The sequence below is a fragment of the Myotis nattereri genome (assembly GCF_964212035.1).
Source record: "Myotis nattereri genome assembly, chromosome: 10".
Lineage (NCBI taxonomy): Eukaryota > Metazoa > Chordata > Mammalia > Chiroptera > Vespertilionidae > Myotis > Myotis nattereri.
Genome location: NC_138085.1, coordinates 59,839,118 through 59,861,955, shown reverse-complemented (window position 1 = coordinate 59,861,955; position 22,838 = coordinate 59,839,118). Strand labels below are relative to the sequence as shown.

Below are 22,838 nucleotides of genomic sequence, written 5' to 3'. Positions count from 1 at the left end.
CATTTGTAGTTGTCCCACAATTGCTAGGTATTCTGTTCCCTTTTTTTAAAAAAAGTCTTTTGTCTTTTTTTCTGTTTGGAAGTTTCTATTGACATTTCTTTAAGTTCAGAGATTCTTTCTTCTACTAACGGCCTCCTTCATATCTGCTAGTGTTTTGGTCTCAAGCATTTCCTTTGATTCTTTCTTAGAATTTCAATTTCTCTGCTTAACATTGCCCATCTGCTTTTACATGCTGTCTACTTTATTGCTCAGAGCCGCCCGGCATATTAATTGTAGTTGTTTTAAATGTCTAGTCTGATAATCCCAGCATCCCTGGTTCTGGTTTTGATGCTTGATCTGTCTCTTCCCTTTTAGTACACCTTGTGATTTTTTTCTTGCTACCGGACTTGATGTGCTGGTTAATAGGAGCTGTAGTGATGGTGCAGTGTTGGGAAGGGAAGGCTCCGTGGTCCAGTGAGGAGATCTGTCTTTCAGTGAGCCTGTGCCTCTGGACTGTGAATTTACAAGTTCAGATTTTTCTCCCTTCGTAGGTGGGACAGGAAGGGCGCTAGAGCAGGCTGGTATTGGGTATTTTTCCTCCCTCAGATCAGTTAGGATCTGATAAAACTATAATAGTTTAGGCTCTGGAGTGCCCTGGAGTATGTCCAATGGTTTCCTTTCCCTTCTTTCTTCAAGAAGCATAAGTAAATCCCACCCACCCCCCCAATATTCACCATGGGAACCTGGTAAAACTCACAAAAGTGCGGAACCCCTATGACCAGGTCTGCCTAGAGTTTTTGACCCTCAGATGTGTCCTCTCTGAGACTCCAGCAATTTTCCAATTTCAGTTCAGATTTTCCTACCATGGCACTGGTTCCCACAGAGGCTGTAGCTGGGAGTTTCTGTTCTGATTCACCTTAGTTGCCTGCCTCTCCCATTTTGGGGCCAGCGCTTTGCCCTGTGACTTTCTTATCTAATAAATCCAAGGAGAGTTGTTGATTGTTCAGTTTGTTCAGCTTTTTACTTGTTAGGACAGAATGACTACTTCCAGCTCCTTACATGCTGGACTGGAAACCAGAACAGTTTGTTTCTCCTGTGATGTCCTATACCAAGAACTCAGTGATGTAGGTCAAGTGACATTCCGGCACGGCGTTTGTTCTGTTGAAATTGGATTTTAGGTTTGAAAGGTGCCTTGAAGGTCACCTCATTCAATGTCCTTTTTTTTAAATATGTGTGGGGTTTTTTGTTTGTTTGTTTGTTTTTAGAGAGGGGAAGGGAGAGGGGGAGAGAGAGAAACATCAATGAGAGGAACAACAACATCCATTGGCTGCCTCCTGCAGACCCCCTGCTGGGAACTGAGCTGGAAACCCCGGCATGTACTCTGACCCAGAATCAAACTAGTGACCTCATAGTGCATGGGTCCATGCTCAACCACTGAGCCACACCAGCCAGGCCAGTATCCTCATTTTCAGGTGACATCTTTTGTTTAAAATATATTTTTATTGATTTCTGCAAGGAAGGGAGAGAGAGAGATTAATGATGAGAGAGAATCATTGACCAGCCTCATTCTGCACACCCCACACTGGGGCTCAAGCCCGCAACCTGGGCATGTGCCCTGACCTGGAATTGAACTGTGACCTCCTGGTTCATAGATCGACGCTCAACCACTGAGCCATGCTGGCTGTGCTCAGATGACATTTTAATAGGCTCTCTTTGGGGCATTCCTCTCTGGGTAATATTCCCACCTTTCAACAGAGTAATAGAACAGACCGTGTACATGTGACCTTCTTGGGTTCACAATCCAAGTGAACGTTGCTTCAGACAAACCAATTAAATTCTTCCACAGTCAGTGTTCTGTTCCCTGAAAGGAAGTGCAAATGTGACATTTATTCAGGTGATAAACAGTGGTTATCTGTGTGTGATGGTTTCATGGATGATTTTAGTTACGTGATGGGACGATGGGTGATTTTTATTTTCCTCTTTTTGTCTTTCTGCATTTCCCAAATCCTATTAATGCACACGCAGTACTTAACAATTAGAAAGAAAAAAAATTATAGTTTTAGGCCATGAACACTGTGAAGTTTCTCTTCATTGTCTCCTTATAGTCTGCAAGATGAACGTCCACCGACGCTGCGAGACCAACGTGGCTCCCAACTGTGGAGTGGACGCCAGAGGAATCGCCAAAGTCCTGGCAGACCTTGGCGTCACCCCAGACAAAATCACCAACAGTGGCCAGAGGAGGAAAAAGGTAACAGGCCACTCGGTGGTGTTTCTGGAGCTCTTTGTGGGCCCACATCTCGGCGCTAGCTCCCTGGCAGTGCCTTGGAGTGAGGTTACAAGATTGCTGGGTTTGAGACACTGTACTCAAAACAGCACATGATTGAAAGGAAAAGAAATAGAGGCTAGGCAAGTAACATTAAAATCTCCTTCAGTTCCAGAAGAGGGGGAGCCTCAAGTGTTACGTTTCTCAAGGGAACCTAGAGGAGGACTTTAGAATTTCTTCTAGAACAGTGATTCTCAACCTTCTGGACCTTTAAATACAGTTCCTCATGTTGTGCCCCAACCATAAAATTATTTTCGTTGCTACTTCAAAACTGTAATGTTGCTACTGTTATGAATCATAATGTAAATATCTGATATGCAGGATGGTTTTAGGCAACCCCTGTGAAAGGGTTGTTCGACCACCAAAGGGGTCGCGACACACAGGTTGAGAACCGCTGTTCTAGAAAAAGCAGGCCAACTGTAGACCAGGAAATAGATGCATCTGCCTCCAGAACTGGCATGAAAGCAATGTCAGTGTTTGCACTTTGCCCTGCTATCACTGCGACGAGGATAAAAGGGATGAAGAGCTGGAGCCACATTCTTTTCTAGGGAGCAAGCCAAGATCTGTGATAGTGCCGGCACTCGGCTGCCCAGGGGACATGGTTAATGCCCCATGACATGAAACATCTGGGCTTTTCTTTGCAGACCAAAGCCCTGTCTCTGTCCATGTGACATTCTGAATGTCAGTAGGAAGAGCTCTGTTTGCTAAATTGTTGTTTTGGTAAGTCAGGGCCCACAGATGCAAATAGAGCTAAAGGGTGCCCATGGCATTTGCTTTGAAGGCCCTTTTTATCCTTGGCTGCTAACCTGGAAAATGTAAGCGATCTTTGAAAAAGTAAGTTATGGCAAAATCAGAACCAAGCTAACCGGGCAAGAAAATCCTGGTGGCGGTGGGTGGACAGTGGCCCTCGTTGCCCGGCATCAGGCATTCTCAAGCTTTCCCTAGAAAAGCCCGTCTAGCTCTGGGTGCCTCTATCATCCTGACCCCTAAGTGTTTCTTCTAAATTTTGCAGTAAAACACCTTCTGAAGGGCTCTGTGTTTCCCTTCTCATTTTAGAAGCTGCCCATGCCTTTTCCCTGGTGCCTCTCAGAAGAGCCTTCTCCCTTGAATGGGAAGGTGTGGATTGTTTTCATCTTCTTAAGCTGCTGCTTCTCTACCTTCCCAATCAAGAAAGCTGTTTCTGCAAGAGTAGCAGAAATGAAGTCTATTTTAATGGTTGACTGTGAGATTCTGGGCTTCTGGTGGCTCTTCTCAGCTCTGTATACCCCACTGGTTGAAACAGGACTTAAGTTATTGACCTAAGGCATTGACATTGCAAGCAGAATGTCAGCACCCAGGAGTACTAGGGCCCTGCTGAAGAGGCAGGAGGTATAAACACCTTGTGATTACAAGGCTGGACACACACACACATTGATGAGCTCTAGAGAGAGCCATTTTCAGGAGACGGGGTTTTTATTTTTCCTTGCTAGAAGTAAATTGAGACAATATTGATTGTCATGAAGCATTTAAAAGAAAACTCAGTACCTGCCCTCTTCCCCATACTTATGTGGGCATCATCTGTCTATCTTGGATTTGGGGAATCCGGTGGTAAGAAGCCAACATGGAGAAGTTCAGAAAGAAGTAGAGTAGAAGATAAAGGGAGTGCAGTCCTGGTATTTTTATTGCTGCAATGCCCTCATGCAAAAGCTAGAAATAAGCTAAGTGAACTAAGTATAAGCTCAGGTTTGTATAAGAGGATGGGAGACAAGTGCCCTTGGTCAGAAACTAAAAGGGCTTCTTTGCAGGAGAGTCGGGCTCACTGGATTTTTCATTCCCTTCATATTGCCCCTTGCAAGTAGTCAGTCCCTCATCCAGAAAGGACGTGTGCACACAGCTGGTAGACCAAGAAGAAAAGGGAACAGAAATGCTTGTGGTCTCTTAGTCCAAATCTCAGACTTTAATGGGAACTTAAATGGATATGTCAACATTTGTGTAAAAATGAGAGTTCACTGGGATATGTCAACATTTGTGTAAAAACGAGAGTTCACTTGTTCTTTTAAACTTTGCTAACAAGTATCAGTACATCTGAAAGTATTTACTGAGCATCTCTTAGTATGTGTATCATTTGTATAAGTCACCAGGACGATACCAATACCATCCTGCAAAAAACCCATAGTCTACCTGAGCAGAGAGCCCCACATAAATATACACATACAGAGAGTATTAACTAGAGCTGAACAAGACAATGAGTAAATGCCAAACTGGTGGTAAGACCGTGTCACGTTGCTTTGGATAAGGTAACTTGCATCGCTGGAACAGGCGAGGGAGATTTTATGAAAGGGGGTTTGCTTGAGTTTTGCTTAAAAAGGTCAGTTGTATTTGGGCAGAATAATAATTGAACAAACTGAAGTCTTTTGTTTTCTTCCCTTTAACTGGCAAAGAAAACCTTGAGACTATGCTTTCAGACGATTAATTCAGCAGTGTTACTGCACCAGGAACCCCTTTGGTGCTGGGTAGGGGATCTTGAAGCTTTTGGCCTCAGGGAACTCGCCACCCTCGTTTCTGACGCCTCTCTCCCCTCTTCCTCTCCCCCCTCTCTAGCTCCTTGCTGGTGCCGAGTCCCCGCAGCCCGCTTCTGGAGGCTCACCCTCAGAGGAAGACCGGTCCAAGTCAGCACCCACCTCCCCTTGTGACCAGGGTGAGACCCTCGGATTTGCTTCTTTACCTCTGAGCTTGGTTATCAGAAGTTCAGAGGAGCTGAGGCCTCCCTACCCAAGAATGGCCCTGCGTTCCCGAAACAGCCAGTGGCCCTGTTGACTCATTAGCGGTTCCTTCACTCTACAAGGCTGTCTTAAGGACAAGGCAGTAAATGCCTTTCTACCTTAAATCCCTTCCAGGCCTGAGTAAGAGCCCCTTCTCTTACCACTGGGCCCCAGGCCTGTCAGCATCACTCAGTTTGACTTAATTCCTCCTGACTCTAACTATCACACCCAAAACCTGAGATCAGGGCAGGAGTCAGGGGATGGGTGGGGACGACGTCTCCTATCCTGGCCAGAGTGGGTGGGTGGAGATAGGACAAAGCTGGGGAAGAGACTGCAAGAGGTTGGCAGGAAGCCTCACTCCTCTTTCAAGCTCAGCTCAGGCTATCTCCTTCCTCCCCATAGGGATGAGTGTAAAGTAATCAGAGGTTTCTTGTTTTGTTTTTTAATTTTTAATGTATTTTTATTGATTTCAGAGAGGAAGGGAGAGGGGGAGAGAGAGAGAAACATTAATGATGAGAGAGAATCATTGATCAACTGCCTCAATTGGGGATCAAGCTGGCAATCCAGGCATGTGCCCTTGACCAAGAATCGAACTCTGACATCCTGGTTCATAGGTTGATGCTCAACCACTGAGCCACGCTGGCCGGGCAGAGGTTTCTGATTCTGCTGGCGGAATGGTGAGGCTGAGAAGGGACTTAGACACTTCAAACTTCCCCTCTGGTGACCAGAACCAGGCGTCACTGGGGAGGGAAATACGCATCTGCAGAGCAGGACTAATTGTATTGCGTTAGAGCGCCTGGGTATCTTGAAGCCCCTTTTGTGGTCATTATCCAAATTCTATGTTCACACCAACTCTATGCTGGTGCCCCTTTACTGTCCCCATGTTACATGGTGGGAAGTGGAAGGTCAGAGACTTGCACAGATTTGTCCAAAGGTTAGTGGATCCACGCCAGTGGTAACGGGCAAGACCATGCCCGTCCTGGCTTAGGGACCCCACTCTCCGAGTCTGTGCCATCAAACCCGCCTCCCAGGTCATCTTACCCTGCAGATGTGACCCAGCTCTTCGTACCCAGGAGTAAATAAAACAGCTGCGGGGCAGTGTGCCAGTCCTGAGGCCACAGAATAATTGGTCTGAGTCCCTCTTTGTGCTGCTCTGCTTAACTTGTCCGTCAGTCCAAAAGAGGCTGAACCCAATGTAAGGCATCCGATGATGCTCGGGGAGCTCCAGACGAGCAGGTATTATCCTGGACCAGCGTGGGTGTTCTCCTGTTTCCCTGTGAGAACTTCCAGGAGATGGGGTCCTAGGGTAAAGAGGCCCTCGTAAGAGGGAGGCGACCCATTTTCTGTGTGGTTTCTGCCCAGTGTGCTGCCCAGCCTCGGCAGGGCGCAGTACCTCCCAGGGCCTCTCTCTGTCCCCAGTTAATGCAGGTGCCAGTATTACCCAGCAGTGACATGTGCACAGATGAATGTGAAAACCCTCTTAGCAAGACCTGGCATTATTATGAAACAGAAATAAGACACGGTTTCTCTTTGCTCCATTGTAAGGACATAGGCATTTTCTTCAAGCTTCAGTATCCCTAAACACCCAAGTTCTATCTTCCAAACTCCATTTACTAACTTGCCTTGGAAACGGACTTTTTGCTCTATGCTGAGGCTAAAAGCTATATCTAGTGAAGAGTATGCGATAGGAATCTGCCGATTGGGTCAGGGGATAGCGGAAGGCTCAGAAGCTCTCCCCAGGCCTCCCCTTCTCAGGGGAGCCAGACACCAGATCTCCGGAAGATCCCAGGTTCCTCGAGTGCGCTGCGTGGGCCTCAGTCCTCTGAAAGAAGCTGGAGATCTCTTTAGGTCCAGCTCCTGGTCGCCCATGCCTGATTCTGATTCCCACGCGTTAGAGTCTGTGTTCCTCTTGTGCAATCCCGGTGTTATTCACGAGTGTCTTAAAATTGGATTATGCTCAAGATGCCCATATCTACAAGAGGAATGTGCATCTGGGTGAATTAATAGCTCACAATAAAGCTTCCTCAAAGAGAAAAGGTCTGAGGCTCACCCGGCGTTATCAGCCCCAGGGAGTTTGCATTACAGCCTTGCGTCCCTCCGGCCTCACCATTGTGAAATTGTACTGAGAATCCTGCCCCATCTGAGATACATTTGCAGCATGTCCCTGTGGGGAAGCAGTTCTTTGGTTAATGATAAGCTCCTTGCTTGTTTTGTTAAATAACCTTGCATGGGATGGGTATTTAGAGTAAACCCAGCAACAAAGCCACATAAAATCCTGTAGAAGATGAAATAATTCCATCACCAAGATTACTGTGATGACAGTTCTCAGTGAGTCGTTACTCTAATCTTCAAAGGAAACTCAAAGGTTATCCGTGGCCTTTGGAACTCTGCAAGGTTCCCGAGAAGGCTGGGATTCTTGCACTAACCAAGAACAATTGGACAGGCCACTAGCCAAAGGGGGCTTTCAGAGAGGTGGCTGTGGTCCAGTCTACGCTGAAGGAGTCGGTTGCTGGGCTGTGTCCTCCTCTTTGCATGCCTAGGCCCTGCTGTATGTTAAGTGCCCATGAAAGTGTGTCAATGAAGGAACATAAAGGAATGCCATACCGGATCTGTTGTTATGAAAAGCCAAAAAAAAAAAAAAAAGGGTGGGGACTCATGGGGGTGAAATTCTGAGATCTGAGGGCTCGTGAGCTGTGCACTAATGCATTATCTTGTCTCCCTCGGCTCTAGAATTAAAAGAACTTGAAAACAACATCCGGAAGGCCTTGTCATTTGACAACCGAGGGGAGGAGCACAGGGCAGCAGGGTCCACCGACGGCCAGCTGGCGAGCCCCGGAGAGAACGGTGAAGTCCGGCAAGGCCAGACCAAGCGCTTGGGCCTGGACGAGTTCAACTTCATCAAAGTGTTGGGCAAAGGCAGCTTTGGCAAGGTCTGTGGCCTGTGCGGTAAAACTGCTGATTTTCTCTGCCCTGGGCATCTGCCCCCTCATTTGTTTGATATAAGATGAACCTTTCAGCTTGGTCTTGTTCTACTTTCCTTCCTTATTGAGTGGAAGTGGCCTGAGGCCAAGCAGATAGGAACTGGGGTTCTGCTCTTAACTGTCTGGGGACGTTAGTGTGGGCCTTTTCCTTCTTTGGGATTCCGTGTAGCCCACTTGTCAAATGGGGATGGGAATCAAGTGACGTAATAGGTTGAGAAAGCACTTTGAAAAGTTTAAATTGCTTTCCATGTGCTTGGCATTCCATTATCAATAATGGTAACAATACTGTTCTTCCCTCCATCAGAGAGTCATCTGAAGTTCTGGTTTTAATTCATTATATAGACTTTGAAAATGAACTCCAGCATGTGTGCCCTCTGTGAACTCGGGGCTCAAAACAAGTCTTAGCACATGTTACCGTGGAAGTTAACTGTTACGTAACTGACTTTTCTGGCACTTACTAAACGCTTTGTTTAACCTCTGTTTGTGCCAGAAAATGGGAATAATCACCTCCTCTCTTGGATCAGGGTCCTCTGCCCTTGCTGCCATCCTCCCTATCCTGCTCCCCACTGGGACGGACACAGTGGTATGGAGTGTGGATTGAGGGGGTGCTCAAATACAGCATTCCTGGTGATCAGCCACCATTCTGAAGGTGGGGTGCGATGGAAAAATAATTCCTGCTCATTTAGAAAAAAAGATGGACAGCCTGGCTGGTGTGGCTCAGCGATTGAGCATTGACCTGTGAACCAGGAGGTCACTGTTCAATGTTCAGTCGGGCACATGTCCAGGTTGTGGGCTCAGTCCTCAGTAGGTGGCGTGCATGAGGCAGCCGATCAATGATTCTCTCTCATCATTGATTTTTTTTTTTTTATCTCTCTCCATTCCTATCTGAAATCAATAAAAATAATTCTTTAAAGAAAAGAGATGGACAGGCAGAGAGCCTAAGAAGCTGGTTAACATTTCAGCTGTGATCTCTGCTCTTCGGCTCTTCGGCTCTTCGGCTGTTCGCAAAGCCATGCCTGGGAGTGGATGAGCATTGTTTTTTGAGGACTTCCCGGAGTAGAGAGGCCCTACCCCAGAGCCCAGGCACCTGCCTCTGGGACCTCCTGGGGATCACATGCCCTCACAAGTCAGGCTGTGGGTTAGGAAGCTTGCTGGGGGACAGAGCCACAACACTCCTAGGAGAATGGCTCTGTGAGCCTCCAGGGTACAGAGCTTGGTTCCTGGCCCATCTCACCTGCCCCATCTCAGTCTGAGATCAATGCTGCAGGAAGTAACTGGATCTACTTAAATGGCAAAGGCTGAAGTAATCACATTCTTTAGAGATGGCTAAATAAGAAGCAGACCCCAGTCCTCTGGCCGGCATAACTCAAGCATGTGAGCAGCTTTCATTGTGAGCAAGATTCATGGGGAACAAGCAGCCTCAAAGGCTACAGGGTTCCATATGGCGTGTGGCCAGGATGGGAACTCTGATGATTCTGAAGCATCTAGATTGTTTCTTAGGAAAAAATCACAGTCACAGTGAGCCAGTTTTAAAGAGTTTGCATTGTATGTGGGCAACTAAATGCCTTCACAGTTACATCCCGAATTCCCTCATTAAGCTTCTGAGTTACTGCTCTTTAGTTCTAACATTTACCCTGAAACTGTACTGAGGAGTTAAGTTATTGAATGGGAGAAAGGCTTGTCACATTTGTAGGGAAATGAGTGCAAAAATATCAAATGATAAAACAAATTTAAGAAACAGAATTGTTCATTGGTTCTCTGGAGAAGGAATCACAACTCCTACCTTTAAAGCTACAGAAGAAACCACAAAGGTAAACAAGCGCAGGTTCAACTACAAAAAGATAAATAATCCTGTTTAATAGAAAAAAAACCCAGAAAATTATAAGACAAATTTAGAAAAACCTTTACAGAAAGTAAAGTGATAGTATGTTTATGGACCAAGTGCATACAAATACGTAAGAGGAAACTGACAAATAGTTCACACAAAAGAAATTTACTTAGAAAACAAATATTTAAAAAGTTTATTGCAAGTTAAAACAGCACCGAGGTAACATTTCACACTCATTACATGAACAACATAGCTTTTTAAGTGAAGCACCCAATGTTGGTAAATCGCTGGGAAACCAAAGCACGTCTCCTTTGCTAGTGGCACATTACATTGTACATCCTTTTTGAAAATCAGTTAGGCATGTGCAAATATTTAGCCCCATAATCCACTTCTACCACTTTCTATCTTGAGGACATGATTCAAAAGAAAGAAAGAAATTATATGTACAAAAATATTCTTTGCAATTTTTATATAGTACTTAATAATTACTTGTGACTCAAGTGTCTCCTAGGAGGTAAAAGTTTAAATAACTTTGTAATATATTTACTTGAATTATCAGACACCATGATAAAGATGAAGACTGTGTAGAAAAATGCTTATGAAACACTGTCTGGTTAAAAAAACATGCTATGCTATATTTACCATACTCTTAAGTGCAAGTATGACAAATGTATATAAACATGTAGATAATTATTTAACAGATGTGCATTGAACTTTTCTTTGCCCAGACACTGTGTTACAGATTAAAAGTAATTAAGTGGTAGTAGCTGTATTGGGATGGGTAGTTTCTATAGACATTTTTAAAAGCTTTGATACTATTTTAAATGAATGAAAGGAGTCCGTTTTTAAGCGCTTGGTATTGACGCGTGTTTCTTCTCTCCCTACGTGTATATACTGACAGGGTGGTTTTGATTGATTGCAGGTCATGTTGGCGGAGCTCAAAGGCAAAGACGAAGTATATGCTGTGAAAGTCTTGAAGAAGGACGTCATCCTTCAGGACGACGATGTGGACTGCACGATGACAGAGAAGAGGATTTTGGCTCTAGCGCGGAAACACCCGTACCTAACCCAACTCTATTGCTGCTTCCAAACCAAGGTATGCTTAGGCCGAAGCTGGTGGGTCGCCATCATGGGGCAGCGCTGGGGGACATCTTAACTGTCTGATGAAAGATCAATTATAGACCCTCTACATTCTTTCTCAAAAACCTTGTAAAGTGGAATGGATTTTGCCCTTGAGAAGATCAGGGTGTATTTGAAAAGCATCCTCTTTTGTAAAGGCCTGGAATTTTCCATCCAGGATTATGCTTGTGAGGGGATGAGAGCCAGCCGAGGAACTCTTTGCAGATGTAGCTGGACAAAGCCGAATGACTAAGCCCAGCCAACAGGTGTGGCTCGTTCTGGCTCTGCTCTAACTTATCGCTGCGCAAATCACTAAAGCTCTATGCTGTTTTCAGGGCAAATGAAAGAGAATAAAGGCCACCCTCACCGCTCCTAGCTTGCATAATGTCATAGGAGGTAAAGGATGTAAACAAGCGCTTAAAATGCCATAGGGCAATACAAATAAGCGGCATTTTAAATTTACCATGTAAGATCCCGGTTACCAGAAGGTGGCAGTAGAGAAACAAAGATAATCTGTAACCACATCAGAAAGTTCGACCTCTGATTGAGTTTGTTTCTTATTCCGAGTGAGGAAGAGAAATGCCAGCATTCTTTATGAAGCTCTTATTAGGGAAAAAAAAAAAAAGGTCAAGGTCTCTTAGGATGCCTTACGGATTTGTAGCTCTCGGCTTCTTGCAAAGGTGAAGGCAACCTCACCTGAAACTCTTACCTGTGCCCACCTGGAGCCCAGACCATGAAGGTGCCATCATGGAGAGACGAGTCCCTGCTCTTGGCACAGTCTCACCCCCATGTCATTGTGAATGCATGTCTTTCGGCTTAGAATTCAACAGTCACTCATTGGGCCATTTGGCAGATTTTTAGTTAATTATATTATATCGAATCATTCCCTGGTGCCAGGTGTTGGAGATACATTGGTGAGCAAGGCAGAGACCCTGACTTCAGGGAACTTATGTCTCTTTGGCACACTGTTTCCCAAAGAGTGTTTCTCAGAACCCTCCTCACTTGGGAAACTCTAAGAATGAAGGACTCTGTGGCACATACTTTGAAACGCTCCCATCTTGACTTCTCTAGGAGTATCTCCATATACACTTGCTTAAGTAAGTCCCCAAGGAGACCTGCAATGAAAAAAAGTTACTTTTATGTAATCTACTATTTCGTAATTATTTGATCCCCACCATTCCAGACTGAGAACCACATCTAATGGAATTTTTCTAATCCCTCTGATCCCTCAGAAGAAAGAAATATCCTCAGAAAATGTGGAAATCCCTTTTCTGAACAAGCACAGGACTTATATTAGCTGCCCTTGTTTTTTATGTGCATTCCGAAGGGCCAAAGGCCTGTGCATTTCTGTGTATATGTACACGCACAAAGGCCCAACATGATGATAGAGGATCAAAGTCAACTTTCTTCTTTTCTCCACTTAACATGATTCTCGGTTAGTGAGAAATGTGTCCAGTATGTCTTTATCTCCCCGGTGCCTGTCCGACGGCCTCACACCTTGTAGGTGTGCACTAACACCCCGGGGGGGGGGGCAGTCTAGCTGTGAGTCCCCTGTAGCTGGTGGAGCGTGGGCAGTCCCTGTGGAGGAGCAGCTGCCCTGCACCCCTTGGTGAATGTGTGGGGGCATGAGTGTAGGTGTCTTCAGGGCCAGCGGTGTTCTCCTGGTGCATCTCAGGACATCAAGCTGACTTCCTCATCGTGAGGCAGCGCTGGGAGCACAACATAGTGGCGAAGGACACCATGGGTTTCCTTTATGGGAAAACAGTAACCAAACTGACGTGGAGATTGGGGTCTGGGTGGCTGGGGGTGAGGCTGGGGAGAGGAGAGACTTTCCTCTGTGGCTCGGAGATTTACTCACACTTTCTCAGGCCACTATCCGGCAGCCACAGTTACGGGAGCAACTTTGTCCTGTGCCACCACTGGTCAGGGGAACACAACACGCCTCACTCTACAGATGTCTGTGCATCTGATTTTCCTAAAGGGGATCATATTTAACTTCACCAAAGGACCTTCACTTACTAATGAAAGGAATGCTGTGAAGAGTCACTTTATAAACCTCCAACTGAACTTTTAGAAAATGTGACCGGTAGGCATGGCTTTAATGAGTAGCTGTTATTCACCTGGCTCTGAGTTCGGTGCTAGATGTGGGGTTTTCAGCAAAAAGGAAGATGATTCTCAAGTAGGTGGGTTTATTAAATAAAGAACAGGAGTTATCTAATTTTCATAAGCAAGCAGAGAGCAAACAGCAAACAGCATTGCACACTTACATTCTGGGCAGGGGGTGGGGGTGTTCAAACCAGGAGGAATCGGAGGAGAGGGTGCTGGTTAGTGTCTGGAGAGGGGAAGGAGCTCAAGCCAGGCTTTGCAGAATGGGGAGGGTGGGGGTGAGAATGGGAGCTGGGTTAAGTGGCCATGGTTGGGTCCTGCTTTAGTTTCACTTTTTCTGAAAAGAAAGGACCATTCCTCTGAGCCTCCCCGGATTGGTTTCAACCAGGACTTTGTACGTGATTAAGGACCACAGGACCCAATTGCAATCCTTGTAAGATGTCTTGCCTTCTTGTTTAATTTAGACACACAGAGCATCGCTATTGTTAGGTCAGGTTTAATTATCTTTAGGCGAGCCTTTATTTTTCAGTTTGTAGTGACCAAAACAGCCCCTATGGGAACATTCCAGAGAGATCGCACATGGCTTCTGGTTATTACATAGGTTGCTGGCGGCACTGACTATGTGTGAGATGCGGGTACTGTGTCTGATAGGATGACTGATGGCAATGATTGTGCAAACCCATTGGCATCACTCATGAACTCAGGTAACGTTAGTTCTGGTTACTATAGGCCAGTGAATGACCAAGTTACAGTTAAAGAAGGATTTGGCCTTTTCTGTATACCAAGCCCACTTGCCCTTGGCTCATTGCACACTGATCATCCTCCATGGGATCTGGGTGGGAAAAGGCCAATGGAATGGTAGCTCTCCAGAGCCAGTGAGAAAAGGCACACAAAACAGTAAATTACGTGAATAACATTAATTTTAATCAAATTTAAATTGGGTGTTTGACTGGAGTTCCCTCTATGCTGTGTGCTCTTTGCGATGCTAGAATAAATGGAAACAACTAGGGAATGCTACAAAATTGTATTTAATTAACTGTCAAATGTATTGGATGAAAAGAAGCTAAGGGACTCCTGACTCCAGGCAAGATGGAGTAGCCTCATTTCTCTCAGGTTCTCTTTCTTACAATTAAAAATCCCCGGGCATAATTCTTATTTAATAAAGGCATATGCTCATCAAGACAGATATAGCCATAAAGAATTACAGAAATTGTACTACCTGTTGATGTGCATGAGAAACTAAGACTTTCATTTTTAACATTGCCAGATGATGTAATGGTGTTAAATTAGTAGCATGCTTAATATTTTCATACATGCACGTACACATAATAATTGTTTTTTGGTTAGAAATAAAAGGTATGGCCTGTAATTATTTCAACGAATGTACATGTATTTATTGAGCATGTGTTACATGTCAGACACTGTTAGATTCTGGGGCTACAACACTCACAAGCTATTGACTCTAAATTCATGGAGATTTCTATCTAGTGGGGAGAAAGACACACAGAGTGATATTCTATAGCATGGTAGCTCTTGTGATGGAGCCATTTAGGTGATTTCTTTGAAGCCCTGCAGAAGGTAGTTTGGAAGGCTTCCTGGAAGAGATAGAATCTAACCTGGACCATGAAGCATGGGTAGCATTTGGAAGAGGATAAAGGCAAAGAGATGGCTGATAAGACCTAGAATTTATCCCCAAATCTCGTTTTCATTATTATTTTTCCAAAGCTACACCCCTCAAGCATTCTGTGTCCTACTTCCTCCAAGGAAATGACAATGGCTTAATAACAAGGAAGGAGAGGAAGAAGGGGAGGATATTTGAAAAATAGGGAAATTCTTTCATCTGTAAGATCAGATACTGGTTGCTAGAGAGGGGAGGGTAATACTGTGAGCCTTCTTTATGGGGAGGGGGCACTTAGCTAGGCTCTGAAAGGTACGGGCTTGGTGAATCAGGCCCTAGGGGAGGAGCGACTTCAGGAATTGCTCCTTCTGGGCTCCCATTTTCCTAGGGATAGGAAAGCCTCTGGGTGGTAGGTTTGCTTTGTTTTTGTTTTTATAGTTACAGGGAATAAAATTCTCAGGCATTTTTAGATTCTGTGCATGATCCCCATTGTGAATCATCATCTTCCAACTGGATCCAACAAACCCTGACTTGAATAAGTCCATCCATGACTTTTCGTCTTTCTCTCTCCCTAATCGACCCCATCCCCCACTCTTTGGCATTTCCTGCCAGGCCTGGGAAGCCAGCTCAGGGAGGGCTTTGCCTGTGTGAGCTACTGCTCAGGAAACTGAGGTTGAGCTCCTGAAGAATCGCCCTGGGCCAGCCTCCCTCACTGCCCTGGGGAAATGCAGGATGGAAAAATCCTTAAAAAGCAGCTGGAGACATTTTTCAAATGAGTCTTAGTTATCAGTATGCACTTAGAATTCAATAGTTACTTATTTGGTCATTGGTCAGATTTCCTTTTTTTTTTTTTTTTAATATATTTTATTGATTTTTTACAGAGAGGAAGGGAGAGAGATAGAGAGTTAGAAACATCGATGAGAGAGAAACATCGATCAGCTGCCTCCTGCACATCTCCCACTGGGGATATGCCCGCAACCCAGGTACATGCCCTTGACCGGAATCGAACCTGGGACCCTTCTGTCTGCAGGTCGACGCTCTATCCACTGAGCCAAACTGGTTTCGGCCATTTAACAGATTTTCAGTTAATTATATTATACTAGAGGCCCAGTGCATGAAATTCGTGCACGGTAGGGTCCCTAGGCCTAGCCGGCAATCAGGGCTGATCTGTGGGGCGACTGGCAGGGCGATTGGGGAGTCCCCCCACACCCCCCTGTTGGCACCCACCTTGGCCGGCCTGGTACTGCTCACTCACCGGTCCTGCCCCCTATTGCCATTGGTCACCTCCCTCTTGGCCTGGGGCTTGTGGGCTCGGGGAAGCTCCTGCATTGAGTGCCTGCCCCCCTGGTGGTCAGTGTGCATCATAGTGACTGGTCTTTCCACCATTCGGTCGATTTGCATATTAGGCTTTTATTATATAGGATTATATTGGGGTAAGAACTGCTGAGGCATGTTGACAATTCAGGGAAAACTTATAGTTTCAAGGAACTCTGATGTGTATTTTGAACATTGACTCTGAAGAACAGCAAACATGAAAGCAAAATAAAAAGTAAAAAAATTAGGCCTTTGGTAGATTTTTGTTAAAAAAAAAAAAAAGAGTTGATTACATCAGATTAAATCTACAAGAACCAGGAAAGCAATTGAATGAACCGGGGTCTTTTTCCTATGGTAGCGTGAAGTCTGGGGGGCTGGAAGGGGTTCTGTTAGATTTGGTGAATGCCTCACAAGTATGGATTGTGGTGTTCAACACCAAGAGTTGGTCTGTGGGTCAGATGGCCACCTGGGAATCAATGTGATTACCAATGAAATATTTCAAAGCGAGATAGCTCGATAATTTTTAACAGATATCAGTGAAATGAGGTCTGTGTGAGAGCTTAGCATTGGCATTCTCAGTTGTCAGCGATCAGTTTCCAGCATACTGTCTCCTTAGTCCTGGAGATCATTCCTGCCTGAGCATGTGGGCTGGTCAGCAGCACCATTCCTTTTCATCAGCCAACAAAGATCTTCAGTGAGGGTCTACTGTGTGCAGATCACTGCAGGGTGTGACCAGACTTCTATGCTGGGGCCTCTGTCAGATTTGTGGGATTATAAACTCAATTCACTTGAGGACAGAAGCTCTGAGAGCTGTCAGGACTGGTGAGGAATGAGAGAGAGTGGGGGTTGGAGGCTGTCTATGTGCAGACAGGTCAGGGGTACCCAAGTCAGTCAGAGAAAATAGATCGTGCTTTTCATAATCAAGTGAGGCTTCATGGAGGAGGACCAGGTCTGGAAGCATTCTGTGTGATAAAACAAAAGGTTGTAAAGTTATTTAATGCTCACATGCCCCCAGGGCAGAGAGGGCTACCTGTTGGCTCTTAATCTAGGATGCTGCTGCCTTATGTAACTTCTTTGCCTCTAAGGAAACCTTGCATTTGAATAGGAGCCTTGCTTTAAAAAATACCTTTACTTAATCAGCCATCCCCCGCTCTTCCTAATGATGTCTCTGTGAGGCAAGGACACGGCTTCCCTTCAGGGATGGGAAAACAGGCCCAGCTCGGTCTCACAACCTGTCTGCAACAGCACCGGGGCTGGAATCCGGGTTCCCCAACAGGGCGTTATTTTGTCTCCAACCCCTCCTTCCTGTCCAAATTCTCTACTTTACATATCCTCGCCTCCAACTCCCCTCTCCCAGGTTCCATTTGCTGTCACACACCTGAGAAAGGGTCTGTTTCACTTGCACTCAGTGAGATTGGAATTTAAAAAAATAATGCCCATATAAGCTGGTAAGAGTAGCAGAGTCTATCAGCTTATCTCCAGAAATGTTTCTGTTTTCTGTGAGAACAAGAGAGAAGGGAGGAGAAAGGGGCCTGGCACAGAACTTACGTGCACCACGGGCGGGATGAGAGGAGACCCTTACACCTGTCCATTCAGCCATCGTTTATGGAGCACCTACTCTACCATGCCATGGGCATCATGGCGCGCGATGTGCTGCCTGCTAGGGATTTAGTGGTGAACAAGGTAGTGATTCCTAGCCTCACAAGTGCTTTGTCCTTCTTCAGAAACTGTTGGCCCTGGCTTTTAAAAAAATAATCATATTTAATGTTTTCTCACAAAGAATATTTGTTCATTGTAAAAAGATTTGGAAAGTTCACAAAGGACAATAAGAATGATTCTCTAATGACTATTACCATTTTGATGTGTATAATTCTAGTTCAAAACACATACCTGCTCACACATATACATATTAATAAAATTGGTGCCATATTCCTCTAGGAAAACAAGTGATATATGTATATTGTAACTGCATTTATTTTCTCTAAATATTCTTCAACCAAATGATTTCTAAGTTTCTACACCATCCAAGGGCTGCTCGTAGAGAAAGCCTGTGTTTGGGGGGTTGCTGGTCGCCAATAAACCCCCCGCTTCCCGTGCAGCTGATGTTGGTCCTGAGGGAACCGGCATGCACTGCCTGGTGTTGCCCAGAGATGCCATCTGCCTCTGCCATAGAACCACCTCATTCTCTTTATATTTCTCTCTATATATAACATAAACTACTTGAGGGCAATTTGTAAAGAATGACATCGATATATTTCATAGGTCGATCATAGAATGAGATTTCAATTCCTTTGACATTATATTCATTTGTCTATGTGTGCCTCTAGTAGATGTTTTTTAACCAGTAAGGGGTATAGTTTCCCATTCTCCTAAACTATTTGCTTATTCTGCTAAGCTGTAGTTTTTGAAGTAGGTTTTGGGGAGGTGCCTCGGGAGCCCGCCTTAGCATGCGAGCGCCCATGCACACACTCCTGGACACACGGGCCCCGCGTGTGCTGTGGCAGGAGGACCTCCAATATCCTCCTTCTGCTCCATTCAGAGAAATTCCACTTTCAGCTGCTTCGCATATTATTATTCCAAATAGAATATCATTTGAAGAAAAAATTTCATTTTGAAAAATAAAAAACAACAACGGTTTAAACCACTGCAACTTCTGCCGAGAGTTTGGAGTAAGTCTTGATGCCTTCTAACTACCCACATGTAACCAGATGTGTATAAGCTGGCGGCGTTTCCTGAAGGTTTCCATTACAAATGCCCGTCCATTATTAATATGGGCATGTCCCTGAGACTTGAATCGAGAGGGAATTTTGGAAGCAGATTCTAAACATACATCTCTGGTGTTCTCTGGGAGTGCTGCCTCTCACTTGGTTGGATCACTCATAGACGTATCTGTTGGAAACAATCCTTAAAAGCATATGCTTAAACCACTTTGTCTCACTGAAGGTTTTCCATCCTAGAGAGAGAGAGAGAGAGAGAGAGAGAGAGAGAGTATAAGAGCATGCGACTAGGGTATGACACTTCTCCAGTAATGGGCGTGAGAATCTGCTCTGTGCCAGAACCTTGTTCGGTGCCTTTGGGAGGTAACAGGGACTGGGATGCCTGTGTTCAAGGAGAGGTGACACTATATATCACACAGTCACTTCGACTGAAGTTAGTATGTGGTACAGAGGGAGAGACTTAGCGAGCACCTAGTATGTGGCAAGCCTTGTGCAAGAATTCATTTCATAACTCCTACACAGGTCCCACTGGGTATAGGTATTGTCGCTTCCCTGGGCAGGCTCAGGGAGGCTTAACAACTGGGCCAGGGTCACACAGATAGTTTCATGATAGAGCTGGGATTCAGACCAGCGATTCCCACCCTTGCCTCCTGTGGGAGAGAGGAGGACCTCCGTGGAGGAGGAATGTGCTCTGAGGGGGCGTCCCTGGGTGGAGGTGAGGAGCAGGGCACAGCAAGGTTCAGGGAGGGAGGAGTTTGCAGGAAGAACCCCCTAATTTAAGGCGAGTAATGATATGGCTGCTGAAGCAACAGGCACCCACTGGGAGAGCGTGAGAAAGACAACCTCATGAGGAGCTGCGGGCTACGCTGCGGGGCTCGTACAAGGCCAGACAAGGGGTTTGGATTGACTCTGCAAGTAAAGGGTTCCCTGGAGGTGTTACAGGAAGTGATGACATTGAGCACAAGGTGGCAGCTCTGTGTGGTGTGGACTCAAAGGGAAAACAGAAAGCAGCGCTGCTGGTGAGGAGCCTGTTGCAGTAAGTCACGAGCCAGAGGCGATGGAAGGCCTTCTGAAGGCAGAGCCGCCAGAGGCCATTGCACGTCCCTCCTGCACCTGGGAAGGTGGCCTGCTTGGGAAGAAGGGAGCGCGCTCCGCTGAATACTCGAGAAAATGTTGACTGCATAACCCTGGACTGAGGAGAAACAAGAACTCGGATTGCTGCTATTGGGTTATGACCTATACACTTCTAGGGTGTCCACTGCCCACAGTTCAGTGGGTGCATAATGATCAAGTTGAAATAAGAAGTTTCATCTGGACATCTAAAACCAGAAGTCCAAGTTACCTAACCCTTTCACCAAAGCCAGTTTCCTCATTGGTTGACGTCAGACCTCGCAATGCCATCTATTGGATTTCAGGATTTACCTTTTCCTTTTTAGTGTTTATTTTTAGATGCATACTGAATTTTGATAGGGGTCGATGTTGTTTTATGCTCAGGGCATTTTGTAGAGAAGCTTCCACCCAGTCTGCTGAGATTATTCAGCTTGAGCAGGGGCCTTTCTCATATCACCTGGACTTTCGTTTCAGTGGTCTCAGGTGCTTCAGATACCCCTGCTGGCCCTTCGTGCTTCGCCTTTGCAGATCGTGCCAGGTGGTGGGTGCAGCCCATTTGGCGACTCGTGTTCCTGGGCGCCATATTGATTTGTGGTTAACACAGGATGCAGGAGAGAGGGCATCATGAGTCAAGGAACTGTGTTTCTGGCCCTGACTTCTGCCACTGATGCCTGCTGTGAGAGCGTTCTCTGGGCATTGATTTCTTCACTCATGATAAAGGTGGGGGAGAACGCAGAGAGGGGACCTGATCTATGTGCCTCTAAATCTGATCCTAAAGATCTGTGGAAATGCAGCTCCTTGGGAACCACCATGGGGCCATCACAGACTTGTTTCTGGCGCAAATAGTGTTTCTGTCTGGAGTCCATTTTTCCAAACTCAGCTCAGTAAAGGTTCCTATCTTGACCAAAGCCTTTATGTCCACAAGGCTGGCATTCTACATCAGGGTTCCAAATTCAGACACCTTCAGTGATCTGGCAGGAGGTATTCTGGTTGTCGTAGTAAAGTGTACTAGCTGGGCTAGTATCCCCCTTCCACTTCAGGGTCATCCTTGGCTCAATAATAACGATAACAGCAAATATTTATATAGTACTCATTATATGTCAGGTGTAACTTTAAGCATGTTACACATCCTAACTCATTTAATCTTCACATCAGCCCTCTGATGTAGGATCGTTATCCCCAAAGAGAGGTCACACAGCTAGAAGGGGAGATCCTGGATCCAAACCCAGGTACAGTAGTCCTTCCTTTATCTTCAGAGGATATATCCCAACACCCTCAGTGGATGCCTGAAACCACAGATAATATGAACCCTGTATATACTATGTTTTTTCCTATACATACATACCTGTGATAAATTTACAAATTTGGCACATTAAGAGATTAACAACAAATAGAACAATTTTAACAATATCTATATATATAAAAGCCTAAGCAACTGAACAACTGAACAACTCGTCACTATGATGCGCACTGACCACCAGGGGATAGACGCTCAATGCAGGAACTGCCCCCTGATGGTCAGTGTGCTCCCACAGCCAACCTCCCATGGCCGGCCAACCTCCCGCAGTCCCTCCCCCCCAGCCAACCGGCCGATCTGGCCTGGGCGAGAAGGCCCCGATAGGCCCCTATCGCTGGCCAGGCCGAGGGACCCTACCCATGCACGAATTCGTGCACTGGGCCTCTAGTACTGTGATAAAGTTATATGAATGTGGTTTCTCCCTCTCGCAAAATATCTTTTTGCACTGTGTTCACGCTTCTTGTGATGAGGTGAGATGACAGGGTGCCAAGGTGATGAGGTGAAGTGAGATGAGGGACATAGGCATTGTGACATAGCATGAGGCCACTGTAAAGGTTACACAAACACAAGCGCTGGGATTCTGCAACAGTCTGATAACCGGAGCAGCTACTAAGTGACTAACGTTTGGGCAGTGTCTACAGTGTGGATACTCTAGGAGGAAAGGGATGACTCACGTCTTGCAGAGTGGGAAGGCATCAGGCTTTATCATGCTACTCAGAACGGTGCGCAGTTGAAAACTTGGGAATGTTTTAGTTCTGGAATTTTTCTTTTAATATTTTTGACCTGTGGTTGATGACAAGTTGCTGAAACCCCTGATAGTGAAACCATGGATGGGGGCCAGGGGGTAGGGGGCTATTCTAGTTGGCTTCCAGAAACTTCCTTTTGTCTGATGATCAGGAGAGATTAAGCTCCTGAGGATGGTGAACTCCTAAGAGATCAGGGTGTATATAAAATGGTAGTTGGTTAATTTGTGCTTGGTGGGTGACCAGAACACTTATGTCTGTTACCCAGGGTAACCTGGAATAACTCTTTGGGGGTAATATTTTAGGCAATCTGAATTATATTGGGAAAGTAATAGAAGGAAAAACAGCCCCTCTTCTTCCTGTTATGGGAACCTTTTTGGCAGAGGCAATAAGAAGTCGAAACATCCACTTTTGGCCCCGCCAGAGCATTTTATTTTCATCTTGACATTCCAGGGACAGTGCAGGAAGGACCCCTCTGGTGAGGCAGGAGATAGGCATTAACTTCTCTGTTGGGTCAATGTGATATTCACTTGTGATTCATCGGCAGTATGTAATCCATTTTATTGGGAACGTGTGTGCAGGTTGCTAGGGAACTAAGCTCCTTATCCTGCTCTGGCTCTGAGGCTTGGTTTGGGCCTCCCGTAGTCCTCTGAAAGAATATGGGGTGGGAGGTGCAGTACAGTGTGAGTTAGGGATGGGAGTGGTGGGGAAATGATATCTTTGCTCTCAGTGTTTCTCCCATCATTTATCTCACCCATGCCCATTTTGTCTTGTTGTTCAGGGAATAGTTTAAATCCAGCCTCTTTTATCAAGCCCTAATTTATGAAGAGTTTCTAGACTCACCAATGTTAACACCAAATGAAACACAATGCCATTGAAGTTGAAATTCTTCCGTAGTCTAAAGCACTTAGAGTTTTGTTCCTTTGAGAGATATGGGAAGTATTTCTTAATGTAGTGACTAG

The 22,838-nt window shown here is 45.5% G+C and overlaps 1 protein-coding gene across 2 annotated transcripts in view; it reads left to right on the top strand.

Annotated features, from left to right (window-relative positions):
* The window catches only part of PRKCE (protein kinase C epsilon), a 444,584-nt gene that overhangs the window by 296,033 nt on the left and 125,713 nt on the right, over positions 1-22,838 (top strand). The window contains exons 8-12 of one of the 2 annotated variants that reach the window (XM_081100552.1): positions 2,085-2,227; positions 3,359-3,418; positions 4,883-4,979; positions 7,774-7,973; positions 10,775-10,948. In XM_081100552.1, coding sequence (XP_080956678.1) covers positions 2,085-2,227; positions 3,359-3,418; positions 4,883-4,979; positions 7,774-7,973; positions 10,775-10,948 — 674 coding nt within the window. The remainder of the gene's footprint in view (positions 1-2,084; positions 2,228-3,358; positions 3,419-4,882; positions 4,980-7,773; positions 7,974-10,774; positions 10,949-22,838) is intronic. The other variant, XM_081100553.1, reaches the window with a different exon arrangement.